Source organism: Mastomys coucha, unplaced genomic scaffold, assembly GCF_008632895.1.
Source record: "Mastomys coucha isolate ucsf_1 unplaced genomic scaffold, UCSF_Mcou_1 pScaffold8, whole genome shotgun sequence".
NCBI lineage: Eukaryota > Metazoa > Chordata > Mammalia > Rodentia > Muridae > Mastomys > Mastomys coucha.
In genome coordinates this window covers 65,052,246-65,070,396 of record NW_022196914.1, presented here as the reverse complement: position 1 = coordinate 65,070,396, position 18,151 = coordinate 65,052,246, and the positions used below count along the sequence as shown (strand labels likewise).

Sequence of the window (18,151 nt, the reverse complement as noted above, 5' to 3'; positions counted from 1 at the left end):
CCGCATCTACTATATATGTTCAGGGAGGCCTAGGTCCAGCCTGTGTATGTCCTTTGGTTGGTGGTTTAGTCTCTGATGGAGAGACTAAATAAATAAAGTTTCTCTGGTGGTTTAGAGCCCCAAAGATCAAGTCCAGGTTAGTTGATTCTGTTGGTCTTCCTGTGTAGTTCCTATCCCCTTCAGGGCTACAATCCTTCTATGTTTTTTATATATCTAAATTTATATAATACTGGCTTTTAAATTGTGATTTATAAGGCTTCTTTGTTGTACAATATATGTATATACTGAAGCTGAATGTGGTAGGAAGCCTCTATAATTCTAATCCCCTAGAGAAGCTGAAGCAGGAAGATCTTAAATTTTGAGGGCAACCTGGATACATAGTAAGACCTTCCTATTTACATTTTTCTAGTCTATTTTGTAAACACTCCTTAAAAGTATAATGAAGGGATTGACCCTGGCTAAAGGAGACTATACACAAAGGAATGCATGTCAAAGTCATTAAAACAAACATGACTGAATATTAACTTGACTTAGCTGTAACAATGGTAGCTCAATACATCTATCACTGTTTAAAGTTCTCACCACAAAGGCTTTCAGTGACTCATAGCTGAAAAGGTAAGGACTTTTCTTTTATATTTAGGACTAGCTGGTTCTGAGGATATTAGCATTTGAACTTCAAAATTCTGCCATAGAAAACATCAGAAAACGGATAAAACTTGTTCCCTAAGGTGGCAGAGCAGAAGCTCCCAGATGGCAGGGTAGTTCTGCCCCAGCAGTGTGGGTCTGGGGCCACACTGACCTGCCACCTTTTCACTTCCCCTTCTCCAGTTTCAGTGTTCCCTCTTTTACTTGTTTCATTATTTATCTACATGGGTCACTCGCCAAACTCTGCTCTAAGTACTGGAGAAATATGACTTTTCCTCCAGGATTTTAATGTCCCCTAGTAGGAAAAGAAGAGTAAACAGTAAATTACCATAAAGTCTGCTAAGTGCTAAGGGGCAGTCTAGGAGCTCAGAGGAACGTCCTGACCAGACGCTGTGACTTTTACCAGAAAGGCTGCTTGGACCAAGTGCCAGCCAGGCTGAGACCTCAGAGTGAACAGGAGCTAGGCAGGGAAATAAATTGGGGAATGGAAAGATAGAATGTTTTTAGTTTTCCTTAAGAAACAACAAAAGTTAGGGAGTTGAGAGAGTAAGATGAGCTCCAAGAGAAGAAGAAAACACTTTGAGATAGACAGAATAAAGAAGTGGGGTAACAGGCTGGGAAGGAGTGGGGTGCCAGGCTGGGAAGGAGTGGGATAGCAGGCTGGGACGGAGTAGGGTACCAGGCTGGGAAGGAGTGGGATAGCAGACTGGGAAAGAGTGGGGTACCAGGCTGGGAAGGAGTGGGATACCAGGCTGGGAAAGAGTGGGGTACCAGGCTGGGAAGGAGTGAGATACGAGGCTGGGAAGGAGTGGGGTACCAGGCTGGGAAGGAGTGCATTACAGACAGGATGCGAGTTGCTCATTGGTGGAGCATGAACTCAGCAGGTATGAGGTGCCGTATACTAAGCATGTGTGTTTTGGACACTGTCACTGTGTGTTTGCTTGTTTTGTTTGTTCATTGCCCTGCTGAGTGTATACATTTATTGTCTAAATTCTGACTTAGTAAAATTAATTTTTTTCTCCTGCTGCTGCTGTCTTATCTTAATTTAGTAGGTATATTTATTTCCTATTTACCATCAACCTGAAGTTTACTTTTGTTATTTTAATGGGGTGGAGGCAAAGGCGGTGAATTATTGAAACTTCAACCAATATTTGAAAATGTATATTATAAGGATAGAAATAATATAAAATAGTATTGCTGAATTTTAGAAAAAATAAATTATTTTTAAGTGAGATCAATTAGTTTATAGTCAGCCTAAGAGAATGTATAAAGGAAAAATAAAATGATACAGTATAGAAAAAAATGCAAAGTCTGACAAATTTAGTGCCTGTCACTTTGAAACCAAGAAAATAATAGATTTTTGATGGATCTCACTGGATTGTATTTTGTTTTGGTCTTAATTAATGGGAAAAACCAAGCCCTAGTTTGAGCTCCCTACTTGGTAACTTAAATGTGTACACACAGCCCACCCCTGAGTTTATGCTCCTGTTTTGCAGAGGAAGAAGCTGCCCCAGATGGTGCTGTTGCAGAGTACAGGCGAGAAAAGCAGAAGTATGAAGCTTTGCGGAAGCAACAACCAAAGAAAGGCACTTCTCGAGAGGATCAGGTAACTTCAGAACCAAAGTCTGTTCAATGCTTATTTTTATTCTCTCCCAGTGTTGCTAGGTAGAGCCTAATCTGATTGAGTCCAAGGAGGCACTCCTTATAAAAAGGGAAATGCACAGGGCAGAATGCAATGGCCACTCATGGAGATCTACATGCTAAAGTTCTTCCCAGGCGTGAATGTGAAAAACCTTAAACCTGAAATTTCAGTTGGTCTGTTCATGTCAAATACAAGAGCTTCCTAAAGCCGCATGTTCTCAGACATTTCAGAGAGAAGTGCCCCCTCTGATAAAGCATGGAGCTGTCGCAGCTTACAGGTAGTGTAAGCTGCACCCCGACTGTCCCTACTGGGCCTGAAATAGCACACTGCCTAGGAAGACGGTGCTCTGTCTGTAAATTGGTTTCTACTAATTTCTGTTTGTAGCAAGAAAGTTTCTCAACTTTCTAAAGTCGTAATGTAAAAATATTAACAGAATGAGAAAAGTAGAACAAACCGGCCAGTTTGCCAGGTGATAGATAGATACATGGCAATTGATAAAACAAATATCTCACTTGCCCTTTGTGTTGAAAGGTGGGAGGCTGGAGCTGGTGTAAGGACTCAGAGGTTAAGAGCACTTGTTGTCTTTGCAGAAGAGCAGCATTCAGTTCCCAGCACCCACACTGTGGCTCATAGCCATGCAGAACTCTGCTTCCAAGAGATCTGACCTCCCCTGGTACTACGTGTGCACATACATTCAAGAAGACCAAATATTTTTATAAAAATTTAAAATCTTAAGGGAGAGCATTCTGAAATTATCAAACTAAGATTTTTAGCATTACCTTTAATGTGTGGGCATATACCATTTTAGAGATAAAAAACAGTAAAATAAAAGCATATTAAAACTCAAAGCTTATTTGGTTAAGTTACTTTAACTACAAACTGTCTTAAAATGTAGTCACAAGGCAGGGCAGTGGTGGCATATGCCTTTAATCTCAGCAGAGAGAGTTCCAGGACAGGCCAGGGCTATACAGATAAACCCTGTCTCAGCAAACCAAAATAAATAAATAAATAAATAAATAAATAAATAAATAAATAAATAAATAAAAATGTAGTCACAAAATTTCTGAATAGCAGCTACACTTATAGTAACTCATCCAGCCCCCAGCCCTAAGGCAAATAACCATTAAGAACCTAATCTCTGTTTTCAGTGACCAGTAATTAGGTAGCTCTCTCACTTCCCTGAACTATCAGAGAAGGGAGTCAATCAGTAAGTAATTCCAACAAAAAAAGCTGTGAGCATTTTCACTAGGATAGGTCCTATCAAACTATATAGATGTGCAACAGATGGAGCTACACATGACCAAAGAATCTAGGAAGGTCTTTCTGAGCTTTACAGATGAACCAGGAGAAGACACCCAGGTGAAGTAGAAGCAGTTTGTATCAAGGCAAAAGAATCGGTGCGTGAGGAGTCTGTATGAGAAGTCTTCACCCTCTTTCAAAGAGGAAAGACACTATATATGACTAACCCAGCCAGGAAAAGACAGAAACCAAGACAGAAAAGTAAGCAGAAGTCTGCTCATTTGAACCAGGTTATTCTGTGCAGTACAGAACCATCGGTAGCAGGAAAGAACGTGATGTCATTTGTACTCTGGGACCATCTAGCTCAACAGCTGGACTCTGAAGATAGACCGGAGGTACAGAGGCCAAGTTGAAGACACTCGGTTGTAGTTATTTGAGCACAGGCTGCTAAGGCCAGGCACCCAGAACCCCAGAAAAACTTCCCCATGTGAGAATGGTCTAACTGTACTTAAGAACCATGCTGTCACTTGGTCACTGATTCCTTTCACGAAGGCCAGCTTTCTGAGTCATTCTCCCACAAATACCAACCAAAAACATCTTCACTGTGGGTGCTATCATCACTCTACAAGGGGCCCCAGAGATTTTATGTTATATTTTCTGACCTGTGCCTTCTTTTACTTTAAGCTATACCTAGACAAAAATTTGATGGTCCTAAACATAAGACAAGCTAAGAGTGAGCAAGGATTTGTTTGTTCTTAATGGTTTTAAGCAAATGCCAGTAGCATGATAATTGGCCCTAAAAATGAGCTGCCTTCCCACTCCAACAGAGGGGGAAAGACCCACAACTAGCTTCATTTTCTAGGAAATTTTACATTTTCAGTCTACTAAAAAAATTCTGGTTCCTTATTTTTACTGTTCCTTATTCCCTTAAAAATATATATTTCTAGACTGGAGAGATAACCTAGCCAGTTAAGAGCACATACTACTCTTGGAGAGGGCCCAAGCTCAGTTCCCAGAATCCATGTTGAGTGGCTTACACTGTATGTGATGCCAGCTTCAAGGGGCCCCATGCCTCTGAGGCCCTGGCCTCTAAGGGCCACGTACAGATGGCATACACTGTGTGAGTACACAGATACACGTAAGTAAATGTAAGGCTTTAAAATTATATATTTCCAGTTATACAAGAGATCACTATTAAAAATTGATAGGGCTTCTATTAAGGTCCAGCTTAGTTAGATATGGATACTCATAGGAGGAGGTATTCATACATTGACATAAACAAGCATGTATATAAAAAGTCTTGAATGCCATTTACCAAAACTGTTAACATTGGCTGCTCTGAGTGATGATGTAATAGTCATTTCCATTTGTTCCTGTGTTTTCCAAAATCTCTACTGTGATCTTTTTTCTTACCATAAGTTAAGTACAATAAAAGTTGTAATTAATAGTGTTGTTTTGTTTTGGTTTGGTTTTTACTGAGTCAGATTTAAATGGAAAACAAGGACTGATCCATCTGTTAACATTATTTGAAGGGCTTAATTCTAGACTATCTACTCTAAGAACAGCTTTAAAACACACCAGTCCTAACACGGGCAGCTCTCAGATTGCCTGCGTTGACATTGTGTTGACATTTATACATTTTACCCAAATTTCTCTCAGGTAACCATGGTAATATATATATTTTTTCATTCTTGTCCATGTGGGAATTGAGTTTTTTAACAATTACTTTTCACTACTGTTTCATAGCAATAGTTGCCTTGTTTCTTGAAAGTATTTTGTCATCTCTTTCTTATTGAACCCAAACTAGACTGTAAATACTACTTAGATTTTTCATGAACTGTAATCTTAATGATTTTGAGCTTTATTATGGAGCTGGAGTACCTCCCGTGTCCACCAGCCCTGCCCCTCACATCTTGGGCTAGCATTCACACATACATCCCTTGAAAAATGAGGAATTTAGAGTTGAATTTAAAATACCAAACTCATTATTAGGCCCTTTATATTTCAGGCAGGTTGTACTCCATCCCTCTTCATGATGAAGCACTCTTTAAAACCTGGAGTAGAAAACTTTCATTCCTAGCCCATGTTTTCTGCTCAGGTTCTAGAATGGACTGTAACCAGAAAATGTAAGTTACAAAGTCATGACCATTTGCTGCTTCTTGCCCACAGAGGCTAAGAGACAACTAAAAATCTAGAGTGTTCTTTTCCTCAAAAACATGACTCAAAAAAATTTCTATAATTTCTGATAACCATTTAATAACCCATTTATTGCTTTTTACCGAATTTATCAAGCTCCTTTTGATAGACATTTAACATGTGAGCATTCACAGTCCATGTGGGTGATATTGCTGCACAAGACACTTTGTAGACTCAGATTCTTTTTTGAAAGTGTGTTCCCAGGTCAGAGTTGCTGACTCTGAGAGAATGCATACTTCAGTTTCTAAGACTGAAAGAGTTTTCTTCAATGTTCTTTCATTTTACTAACTGTCCACTGATTGATGGGCTCATCCATTCTACTTTCCCAGGATAGATACTTCACATCTTGCAAATTTGTTAATGAATAATAAGCACTTATTTTCGTGTTTGATTCCACATACGTTGATGACTGGCTCTTCTGTCAGATAAGCACTAAAAATTTAACAATGAGCATGTATTTTACAGAATTAGAATGTCTGCTGCTGAGCACATTTAAGTCTTGGAATAGAAAATACTGGAACATCTCTAAGGATATATGCCAGTGCATATCCAAACAGAACAGTGTCAGAATTTGCTAATGTCACCAATGTAGCCTGAAAGGCAATTTTATTAACTTAAAAAAATATCAACAGTTACCTATGTCTTATATCCAAGCAGCATATGTTCTTTTCTACCAAATTCAAGCATCACTCCTTGGATGATCTTTATCAACAGCTTAGCATCTCGTTGTCATTTCAGACCCTGGCACTGCTGAGCCAGTTTAAATCTAAGCTCACTCAAGCAATTACTGAAACACCTGAAAACAGTGTTCCTGAAGCAGAAGTGGAAGATGATGAAGGCTGGTAAGGTCTTTGATTTCTCAGCACTGACTCTGCACAAGTGTCTTAGAGTAAAGACACTGGAGACATATTCCCATCACAGCCTCAGCGTCAGACTTGACACTAGCACTGCCAGGCCTTCTCTCCCCTGCATTTCATTACAGTTACAACATGAGATAAATGGTCTCACCAAGCATTCAGTTGATACCAGTATTTTGTGAGCCAGGAAAAAAATGTATAAGAAAGATCAATATTCTAAGTAATTTCTAAAATTTAAAAAAAAAATAATAAGGTTTGTGTTAAACAGCTAGGAAACAACCCTAAAAGATAATAAACCAATATATTTTTATACTTTCCCACAAACATTTTAGAATTCAGTCATCTATTTTAGAAATATATTTCCTACCAATTTCCCTGTTCAAGTTTATCTACAGTATCTACAGGATCCTAGGAACACATGTATGATTTAATTTTATTTTATCTCTAGGTGCTTTTCAGCTTTTAAAGAAAAGACATGTGTGCATCCTGTACGTAGAATGTGATCTTTTTCCAGGGAATAAGATATAAGCAAAACCCAAAGCCAGTCAAACGGTGTTTTCCCTTGTCACACCTCTGTCCTTAAGTTGACTTCAGATGCAGTATATTAGGCCTCCCCGCACCTAACTGCCTCCACCTCCCACAGTCCTCTGGCTCAGACACATTGAAACAGGCCAGCCAGTATAGCACCCCTACATGCATGACTCAGCTCTGGAGCCTCTGAACTGTCCCATGTGCCATTACCCCAAACTAGAGTCATGGCCCCATGCTCCCTGCCAACAGCATCTCCCCTATTTCAAAACTGTCCAACACTCCCATCCTCCAGAAAAGCAGTCAGCAAAACTTGTCAAGCACTCACAAATCTAATGGGTGGAGGGAAGAGAGCTGGACACATGTTTTAAAAGACATAAAAAACACTTATTAAAAAACATTTGAACAAGTAAGACTCTACAACTGTACATAACGTTAGCCAACAGAACCACATGAGAAGGACTTGAGTCGAATGAAGCATACCTTCCTGGACCCTGAAAAAAAATCTGTATACTTGTCTATTAATTTATAGTCTCTACAGGATCTGGATTGGGATGCCAGTCTTTATAAATCCTTGATCTCTCATAGCCAGTTTTTACAACTTATATAGTGTTTGTGCACAAATTCAAAGTGGCTTGAAGGCAGAAGCTGGCTAATCCTATAATTCTGTGCCAAAGGCACAGGCTCCATGAGTGTTCATGACCCACAGAAACAAATGCACTCCACATAGAAAAACATTCTATTTTTATGTAGCCCAGCAAGGTTAGTTTTATTCTGAATTCTTTCAATGTCTCAAAATATCTTTCAACTATTTATTTGGGGGTCAGCTGACACCCCCACATTTCACCAAATCCTCTTCCTCTTATTGTTGAATCTATGCATTTTTGAGGAAATATGACCCATGTGTTTCTGATTCATTTACCCTAACTCACCAATATGGGTGTTTTGTAAGAGCAGCTTGATGCCCATTAAGTTTTCCTAACCTTTGTTATAAGCCATCTAAGCACTTTTTATTGAACAGGAAAGTCACCATCAAATTCAAAACCCAGAACTTTCACCAGAAATTCGTAACCCACAGGATTCATATTTACTTTCAACTTGGCAAGTCCGGTTAACATCCTAAGGTTCTTCCTAGCCCTGTGGCTCAGGATTTCCTAATCCTGAGGTTCTGGTTATCTTCAGATACCAATGACATGGTATTCAAATGGGTCATTCTTATTTTTAAAGGATTTGACTATATAATCAGTGTTCCATCTCGTCTCCTTATTAGAAAGTTAAACAAGAACATATTCTTATATGGAAGTTGGGGGGACCAGTGGTCTGTAATGTTGGCTGGTTCTCCATCTGAACTAAAAAAATATATAGTAAAGGAGAGAAGACAAAGTGTGGTGACGGGAATGAGTTACCATAAGCAGAAGAAGGACCCGGGTCCTTTCCAGTGTTACCATCTGAGGAGAGAATCAACTCCATGTGTGTACCTCCACAGTAATGTTGGTATTTTTTTAGAGTCCTGATGAGGATAGCTTTCATGATGAAGGCACTGTGCAGGATCCTCTGGAATGCATGCTATCCTGATGGAAGACCTTGGAACTGCATTGTGCCTGTTCATAGATGAGCCAGCTCAGCTTCTGAGTCTCTGATGACTTAGGTCCTGTCTCATAAAAGTGTACTCTACCCAGGAAAGGGGTCACATACTCAAAACAGGCTAGAGCAAACTTTATGAGTGTGGGGCATGTGCCTGTGTGTTATGCGTAAATTATATGGTTCTCAGACTGTTTTGTAGGTCATGGTTGCTACTTTTTTGAGACGCAAAAGTCAGCCAGTATGCTGTATGGCACTGTCAGGGTCTGTTATCTGAGGAAAATGATTGCCTCTAAGACATTTTTATGTGTCCACATGAGTGGCCACACATTGAGGGATCATTTTCAGTTTCTGTCAAGATAGAAACCATTACCAATTTGTTATGTTTTCTTTTACTTGGCAAACCATTCCGTTCACATTTTTGGCTAAGCTGCTGTGTTGGCATGGTATACAGCAGGCATTTGGGTACCATTCAGCAGCGTTCTATTTTTCATGCAAAAAAAAAGAAAGAAAGAAGGAAAAGGTGGGAGGGGGAAAGAAAGAAAAGAAATATGATTCTATTGTAAACAGTGTGTATGGTGTTTGATAATTACTACCAGATTTCATTGTCTAGCAAGGCACTTAAAATGTGTTATTGGTAGATGAAGCTCAAGTGCATAGAAATTTCTCACTTGGAATTGCATTTTTCCCTTGTTCAGAATCATTGCTAGTTTTGGGGGGCAATGATGGTACCAAATTAAAGTTTAGCAGGTGGAGCAGTCTTCTGAGTGCTACATTTCTCAGTCCTACACATCAGACTCATACTGTTGTAGGACCCCTCTTCAAACATGGATTTCATAAAATGATTTAGACACATGGTAGGAGACATCAGTCAGAGGATTCATATGACCATGTGGATGAAGTCAGTATGCCAGTTTGGGTTTGGTTAGATAAAGCTTGATTGGTATCAAACAAGGTTAGAGAGAACCTAGCCATAGCTAAAAAGGCCGTGGAGCAAGATTTTTTTTTTTTTTTTTTTTTAAGCCATGTGAGAGCTGACTGGACTATTAAAGATATTCACTGTGTACTTTCAGGTTCTCTTAAAAATGTCTTCCCAGATTATTTAACTGGAGATTATCATAATACTATACAACAAAGATATATGATAAAGTGATAACTAATACGGTGGATCACGGCTCTTCATCTCTCTTCTATACTGCTTTCCTCTTTAGCATATGTAGCATTCCATATTATAAATTTTCAAATATCCTAACTTTGCATAATTACCTCAAATCAATACTTTAATGATTATTACAGAAGTAAGAATATTTACTATATAAAAGCAAGTAGTATACCCTTTTAAAAAGTAAATAAAAATCATCTACAGTCTCAAACTCAAAGATAAATACTATACAAACTAATTTATATGTATAGTCTATAAATTTTTATGTATAGACTATGGAATGTATATTCACACACACACACACACACACATATATGATTTTAATTTAAACTCTTCCAGACATGTTTGCAGTTGTATATCTTAAACAAAATTCTATATCAATTTTCTGTCTTACCTCTTTAGAAATATATGATTATTTCTGCTTGTCATATTTTTATATAATTTTAACATTTTATTTTGTGTGATATTCCATTATGTGGTTATAAATAGATTTACTTTGACCATAATATTGTATATTTAGGCTCTTTCCAGTTTTCAGGCTTTGGTATTATGAACAATACTGTAAGAAATACCTATATATCTATTTTATTGCACATTTTCTCCATTTTCAAACCTGGAATTAGTCAGTGAGGATAGATGTTAGGTCTCTGTTAAATATTTTCAAATGTTATTCCAATTTATACTCATAAGTAAATATCACTTCAGATTTGCCTTTAACACAGTTAACATCTCAAAATTAATTAAGTTTCTTTGCTGACCTTAGTGAAGGAGAATAACATTTTTTAAAAATTTTTTGCTTTTGTGTTGAAAAAAATGAAAATGCACATCTGGTCTGGTTTGCTTCTGTTTTTAATAAAGTTGTATGAGTTTCAACATGGCTCCTCCCCTCAGGAGCCTCTTCCCTGCATTGTCTTAGCCCTGATTCTGAAAAACTATCCTAGGATAGCTCCTTGTATTAGAACTTTAGGGTCTGGGTTTCTTCTGTCTCTACTTTATTGCTACACCTTGGCTTGCATTAAAAATCAGTTTTATCCATCATTTGTAGTTTGTTTTTGCTAGAGACTGGAATTTTGCAAGCCTGATTTGACTTTAAGAAGTTTTAAAGCCTTCCTCTGGAGTTAGCAGTACAGAAGTAATGAATACCAGTTGTCTGAGTATGCAAAACAATGAATTTTTAATAAGGTAAATATTTTAAAAAATGATTATTGACTTTTAGACCCACCTGGTCAGATCACATCATGAAATATCTTTTTCTTTCTTTCTTTCTTTCTTTCTTTCTTTCTTTCTTTCTTTCTTTCTTTCTTTTTTTGGGGGGAGTGTGCCTAGAAAAGGTTTTTCTGTATAGCCCTGGCTATCCTGGAACTCACTCTGTAGACCAGGCTGTCCTCGAACTCAGAAATCCAGCTACCTCTGCCTCCCAAGTGGTGAGGTTAAAAGCCGTGAGCCACCACTGCCCGGCTGAAATACCATTTTTTAACGTAACTTCATCTTGTTGCTTATCCTGGCGAAGCTCTAAGCAGGTTTTATATTCACAACATACTGCTTTTATGGATTGTTCAGTCATGTGGTGAAGCAATGGTATAGAGACCATAAGTAATCATTGTAATGAAAGTCCCCACTTCCTCCAGGCAGGACACTGCGGGTGTGCGTAAGTAGAGCCCTCATTAGCTGTGCAGGGCTCTCATCACCCTTCAGGGTGAGCTTAGTAGCAGCTCTCTTAAGTTTTGGTCTCTAGACCCTTGAGATTTTCAAAAATTATTGACAAGCCTGAGAACTTGGTTTGAATATTACTATTAGTGTTTGCCTTTTTAGAAGTTAAAACTAAGAAGCCTTAAATGTCTTTAATAATTTAGAACCACAATGTTAACATAAATAACAGTTTTTTATTAAAATATAATTATACCATTTCCACCCTTTCCTTTCCACTCCTCCAGCTCCTCTCATGTCCCCGATTCTTACTCTCCCTGAAATTCATGACCTTTTGCTCTTTGTTATTATTACATGTATTACATTAATATACAAATATAGCCTACTGAGTTGTTTGTATATAATTTCAGGGCTGACCACTTGGTATTGGTTAATGTACTGGCTAGTTGTGTGTGTCAACTTGACACAGGCTGGAGTTATCACAGAAGGGAGCTTCAGTTGGGGAAGTGCCTCCATGAGGTCCAGCTGTGGGGCATTTTCTCAATTAGTGATCAAGAGGGTAGGGCCCCTTGTGGGTGGTGCCATCCCTGGGCTGGAGGTCTTGGGTTCTATAAGAGAGCAGGCTGAGCAAGCCAGGAGAAGCAAGCCAGTAAGAAACATCCCTTCATGGCCTCTGCATCAGCTCCTGCTTCCTGACCTGCTTGAGTTCCAGTCCTGACTTCCTTGGTGATATACAGCAATATGGAAGTAAGCTGAATAAACCCTTTCCTCCCCAACTTGCTTCTTGGTCATGGTGTTGTGCAGGAATAGAAACCCTGACTAAGACAGTTAACCACTTAGGGCTCACCTTGGGAAAAACTAAGCCCCTTTGCTCAGTACCCCTGAGTTGCCTATAGACTTTTGTCTAGAGGTACCACTACCATGAGATTTCTTTCTTCCTCCTTAGCATGTCTAGTGGTGCTGTCATTGTTGATATCTTGTTGAGGAATCATGGTTGACATTTCTCTGTCATTTCTAGGAGATACAGTATTGCTGCAGATTTTCTGATCCTCTGACTCTTACTGTCTTTCCAGTCCCTCTTTCACAATGTTCCCTGAGCCAAATGTACAGGAGTTGTGTTGTAAATATATCCACTGTGGCTGGGTACCCACAATCACTTGTTCTCTGCATTTGAACAGTGTGTAAACATATATATATACATATACATATACATACACATATACATATATATTGTTTTCTGTCTGTTGCAAAGAAACGCTTCTTTGATGAGTAAGAGCTATACTTATCTATCTATATAAGGATAAGTGTATAGAATGCAGTTAGGCATCATTGTAGCTTAGTGAAGTGATGAGGATTCTGTTTAAAAGAGGATTCTGTTTAAGATCAATGACCTCACGGGGTGGTGGTGGCACACGCTTTTAATCCCAGCACTTGGGAGGCAGAGGCAGGCGGATTTCTGAATTCAAGTGCAGCCTGGTCTACAGAGTGAGTTCCAGGACAGCCAGGGCTACAAACAGAAACCCTGTCTCAAACCTCCCCCCCCCAAAAAAAAAAAAAAATCCATGACTTCATTGACCGCAGATAGTCGGCTAGGTTTCCAGTACCAAGCATGATTTCCTTCCTGTTGAGGAAACCTTAAGTACTATTAGGGAGCTGTTGGTGACTGCCAAGATATGGGTGCCACTCTTGTACCCTTGGGGGTATTTTGCTATCCTGGCCATTGTTGTGGTTCTAATTATAACTGCAAAACAGAACGTTTTCATGAAGAATGGCATTGCTTTACATTTTTCAAATATCTAAAGTCTAACATGGTAGGAGCAGGTAGATTCTCCTGTGCACTCCATAATGTTGTGATCTTTCAGAACATGGACTTTCTGAAACATATTAGCTGGTAAAGAAAGATGTTTGCCACCAAGGCTGTCAACCTGAGTTTGGTCACTAGGACCCACATGGTAAAAGAGAACCAACTCCTGCAAGATGTCCTCTGGCCTCCACATGCAGGGGGCAAGTAGCACATGTGTGGACACACATACATACATACATACATACATACATACATACATACATAAATGTAAGTTTATCATGTCACTATATACCCATGAGAGAATGAGAACAACACATAAATGCCTTAGTGCTCATACAGATGCTTTGACCATGTAGACACAGGCTTCCCATAAGCCTTGGAGAACTGCTAGACTCCGCTCTCTAATTATGTGCTCATCTGGGTCCCTAGTTATCAGAGGTTATGACCAAACATGTTGGTCCTGGAAGCTTTGTTCCCTGGGCTTCTCAAGTAGTTCCAATATGGTACTTTATGGATTAAATGTGTTGGATACTGGAAATACTGTACAGTACTTACAATTTTTGTCATTTTTCATATTACATGTTTGTGCCTAACCACTCAAAACAGTTTGTCACATTAGTCACATCATATTGATTCTAAGTGCTGCATAAGAGTTGTCTTAGCTGGGTTTTTAGCTCAGCAACTCTCTGGGATACATAAATAAGGCAAATTAAGTCAAACTGATCTTATATGGTATTTAATGAAATATAATTTGTGATTTATCTGTGCCTGACATGTAGTCGGCTTTCAGATACTTTTTCAGGCTTGATGCAGATCTTTCCTAAGGAAAGGAGTGTTTGAATATATGCCACATTGTTCCTACTGGACCTGGGGGCCAAGGTGCAACAAGCACAAACGTGTGTGCAGAGCTGTATAAACTCCTATGTGCTACCTTTCAGCTATTTCCCTTGCTGTTTTGAAAGGCAGCGATCACCTTTAATATGTCCTGTGCTTGCCTTCCTTTGTGCATTTATGCAAGTTGTTACTGGCTGCTGAGATTTCAGAGTTTCCTATATGATCTAGATCAGATTTTGTATTTTTCTCTCATGCTTTTAATTTTTAAATTTTTACTTTTTGTTTATTACATTCATGAACAGTGTCTTACTGATCATACAGTGTCTAACTGGCACTTCTTTTTCTTTATGGATTGTGCTTTTGAGTGCTCATATTTTTAAGACCTCTTTCACAGAATTTTCTCCCAAGTTTTCATTACCTGTTTTATTCTTTTACAGTTAGATCTGTTACTTGTGTTTTGTAAGAGACTATGTGAGATAAGAGGTTCAGGTTAAGTTTTATTTTCTTCTTTTGGGTGTTTGGATGTTAGGACATAATTGTTTCCAAACCTGCCTTTCTCTCCTGAGTGCCCTGGCCACTGTCAGTGCTGGTTCTCTGGTTTGCAGCTATCCTGTTCTGTTCATTGGCATGCTTATGCTAATGCCTCTGTGGCTTACTAAGAGCAGCCTTTGAAACCAGCTAGGAAGTCAGCAGCTAATGGAGCCTTAGCACTTCTCTCTTCTCTGGGCTCCTTTGGGTGTGCTACTTGTTTTGCCTTTCCATGTAAATTTCAGAATCAGTTTCTCTTAAGTTCAAAATAAATCTGCTATGGTTTTATTTGAATTCCATTGTTTATTAATCAATCTGAGGAGAATTGGTACCCTTGCCACATTGGCTTTCCAGTGTTGAATTTTAGACTTAGTGTTTTCCCACGGGTCCCTAGGGTCAGTTAATTTTTTTTTTTCACTTTTCTTCCAGTTCAGAGTGGATACTACTGATGATCTATCTATGAACTTTTCCTCTGTCACAGACACACAGATACTGAGCCTATCCAATGGGTCTTCGGCTTTAAATTTTGTGTTTTTCAGTTATTCTTACATGTCTGCATCCTGTTTTTCAGCATATTCAAAGAGTATTTAGCCTTACTTCCTGAAGCCTTTTTTCTTTAATCTTCGTCAAGTAATTCCAGTGTATAGCATTTCATTATTAGTATCTGTTAACTGTGCTTTTCCATATAGCTGAGATTTTCTTCGTTCTTTACATGCTAAGTGATATTTGTTGAATCCTAAACAATCCTATTTGTTGTATTTTCTGCCTGATGTTATTCGTAAAGTCTTCATAATCCCATGATTATATGAATATGCTTCTATACCTCACTAGTATTTTGTCTCATTATTTTAACTTTCATCAGAAGCACACCTGGAACTGATTTGGTATGTTAGGCTAACATTAGAACTTTTTGGTTCTAAATTACATAATAGAAAGTGGGAAATCTTGTTTCTTCCACTGATGCTATCAGAGTGAGGTCTTGTGTGTATTTTTAAGTTCATTTCATTATTTTACATTGATTTTTTTTTTTTGTCTGTTCTTCTGCCAGTGCCCCATTTGTATGACTGTTAGTAGCACATTGCTAGCTGGTGTATTGGAGGCCAAGGTGGGCCTTTATTGTTCTACGTTTATATTTTTACTCTCAGAGCTTGAGTGGATAATGTGCTACATTCTTATTTTCTTTTAGTTATACACACCTGGAAGAAACTTAGACAATAGACCATGGAATCAAGAAAAAAAATAAAATTAAAATTAAAAAAGCCCCCATTATTTAACAGGTGGCCTCTACCTGAATTGCAGCCCTGGTGCCAGGAAGGAAATAATTAGTCTTTAGACAAACCCTTCAAAGACATGGAAAAGATCACTGTGGAAAATAACTAGCATTAGAATGAAAAAGAATGGAATACAGGGTTTTAATTGCCATCTTTCTGGTCCAGGTCTATATGTGCTCTTAATGAGACATTCGGGCAGGTGTTTTTCCATCTCTCTATGGATCAGAAGCACAAGAAATTTTAACAAAGACTCAGGGTAAACTGTCACAGCTTTACCTACTGTAAATCTATAGAATACCTTAAGGATGGCCATATATAAATGCAAGCCACAAAACCCTCTTCTGGAGATATTTCATCCTTCAACTGCTTGTCAGTTTGAGGTCATAATAACCCCTTCCCTCTCTGGTACTACTGTAGATAACCGCCAAGTTAAATGTAGCAATAATGTTTTGTTCTTTGTTTAGGTGAATTATTTAAACTGATAAGCTGCTGTGATTGAGCTGTTTTGCTTTGAATTTTGTTTGGTGGTTGGGTTATTGCCTGGCTGGTTTCTTCTGAGGTAAAAATACTCATGTAACTCAGGTTGGCCTCAAACTTGCCATGCAGCTAAGGTGTGCTTTGAATTCCTGACCCTCATGCCTCCAAGCCAGATACTTAAATTGTGCCTGGCATGCCTGGTATATGTCTGTAAAGTCCCAGCACCTGAGAGAAAGCTGAGGCAAAAAGATTGCCATGAGTTCAAGGCTAGTCTGGAACAAAAGGGAAAAAAGCAGAACAGGGGAATAGCACAAGCCTTTTGTGCCCTCACTCAGGAGGCAGAGGCAGCCTGGTCTCTAGGAATTTTGTGCCAGCCTGGTCTGTATAACAAAATCTAGGGCAACCAGGGATACAGAATGTGGCCCTGTCTCAAAATATAAAAGAGCAAGAAATTATTTAATTCAGCTTGGTTGTAAAAGCCTATAATCCCAACACTCAGGAGAGCAAGAGTTCAGGGCTAGCCTTGGCTACATAGTTTGTAGCCAGCCTGTACAACAATCAGACCTTGACTAGAAAAAATTTAAAAAGTAGACACTTATTTACACTGAAAATTCACATATCATCATTTCCATTTTAACCCTATAAGCAAGATATTGTTAGAATATTATATGGGAAGAACTTGAGGTGGCAAAAGATCAATATAATTAAGATATTATGGCAAGCTACAAAAAGTAAGGTTTTGTAAAAGGGTTTCATGTAGCAAGGGTGTCTCAGACTCTTTAAGTATTCAAGAATGACTTTGAACTTGTCATCTCCCTGCTTTGGCCTCCCCCAGGTGCTGGGATTATAGGTGTGTTCTCTCATGTCCCGTTTTACACAGTGCTGGGGACCAAACCCACACCCTCCGGTCTGCTAGGCAAGCAGTCTTCCTAACCAGCCGCATTCCCAGCCCTTGGAGAATGAAACTTAATGCATCGGTGTTTTGTGGCATTCTGTTTCAAATGTCATTTGAGGTTTTTCCACCCAAGCAACAATTTTTCTGAATTAGCCTGCATATTTTTCATATTTTCTAATATAGTAGTGTTATTGTATTCAACTGTACCAGTAAGCCCCCAAATGTAGTTCTTAAAATAAATTGTCCAGACTCTTTTAAATCTTAAAAGGTATTAAATTTCACATCTCAAACATTATTTGTATTGTTTGAAGAATTAAACTTCAGAGAGAGATTTAAAAGCTTGTTTAGCTTAATTTAGAACTTCCTGTGTGTTTGTCTATAATTTCCATAGAAATATAAACAGTAGAATGGTTATGAGCATGGAAGTTTAAGATTAGACTTAATCTTGAATCCTAGCTTAGAAATTTCCTAGCTCTGTGATCTTGGAGAAATTTCATAATCTTTCTATTGTTGCATCTCAAAGTATAAATTAAGTAATTAAGGGTAATACTGGCACTTTTGGAGGACAGGGTCAGTTTGTGAATCAAGTTAGCTTCTATTTAGAAATAGGGATTGGCAAGAAGTTAAGAGCAGTCAGTGTTCAGTAAGTATCTTTCTTATCTTTGATGTTGTTCATTGTTTTTAAGAATTAACCATGGGTGTCAGTAGATCTTTTGGGACCATGATTAGAACTTGTACGATTTCTGTTACAATTGATGATATCTAGACCTTCCATTGACCTATAGCCAGTGGCTAGCTTTAGCATAGTTTCTATCATACTTTTTTTTAAAAGATTTTATTTACTT

At 38.4% G+C, this 18,151-nt stretch overlaps 1 protein-coding gene and 1 long non-coding RNA gene across 4 annotated transcripts in view; one reads left to right on the top strand and one right to left on the bottom strand.

The window, feature by feature from the left end:
* Nucleotides 1-18,151, top strand: part of Cwc27 (CWC27 spliceosome associated cyclophilin) — a 188,979-nt gene that overhangs the window by 157,601 nt on the left and 13,227 nt on the right. For all 3 annotated transcript variants that reach the window (XM_031360434.1, XM_031360435.1, XM_031360433.1), the window contains 2 exons: nucleotides 2,142-2,251; nucleotides 6,461-6,564. In XM_031360434.1, the coding sequence (XP_031216294.1) occupies nucleotides 2,142-2,251; nucleotides 6,461-6,564 (214 nt within the window). The remainder of the gene's footprint in view (nucleotides 1-2,141; nucleotides 2,252-6,460; nucleotides 6,565-18,151) is intronic.
* The window catches only part of LOC116083680, a 35,676-nt gene that overhangs the window by 14,754 nt on the left and 2,771 nt on the right, over nucleotides 1-18,151 (bottom strand). The window lies entirely within an intron of this gene.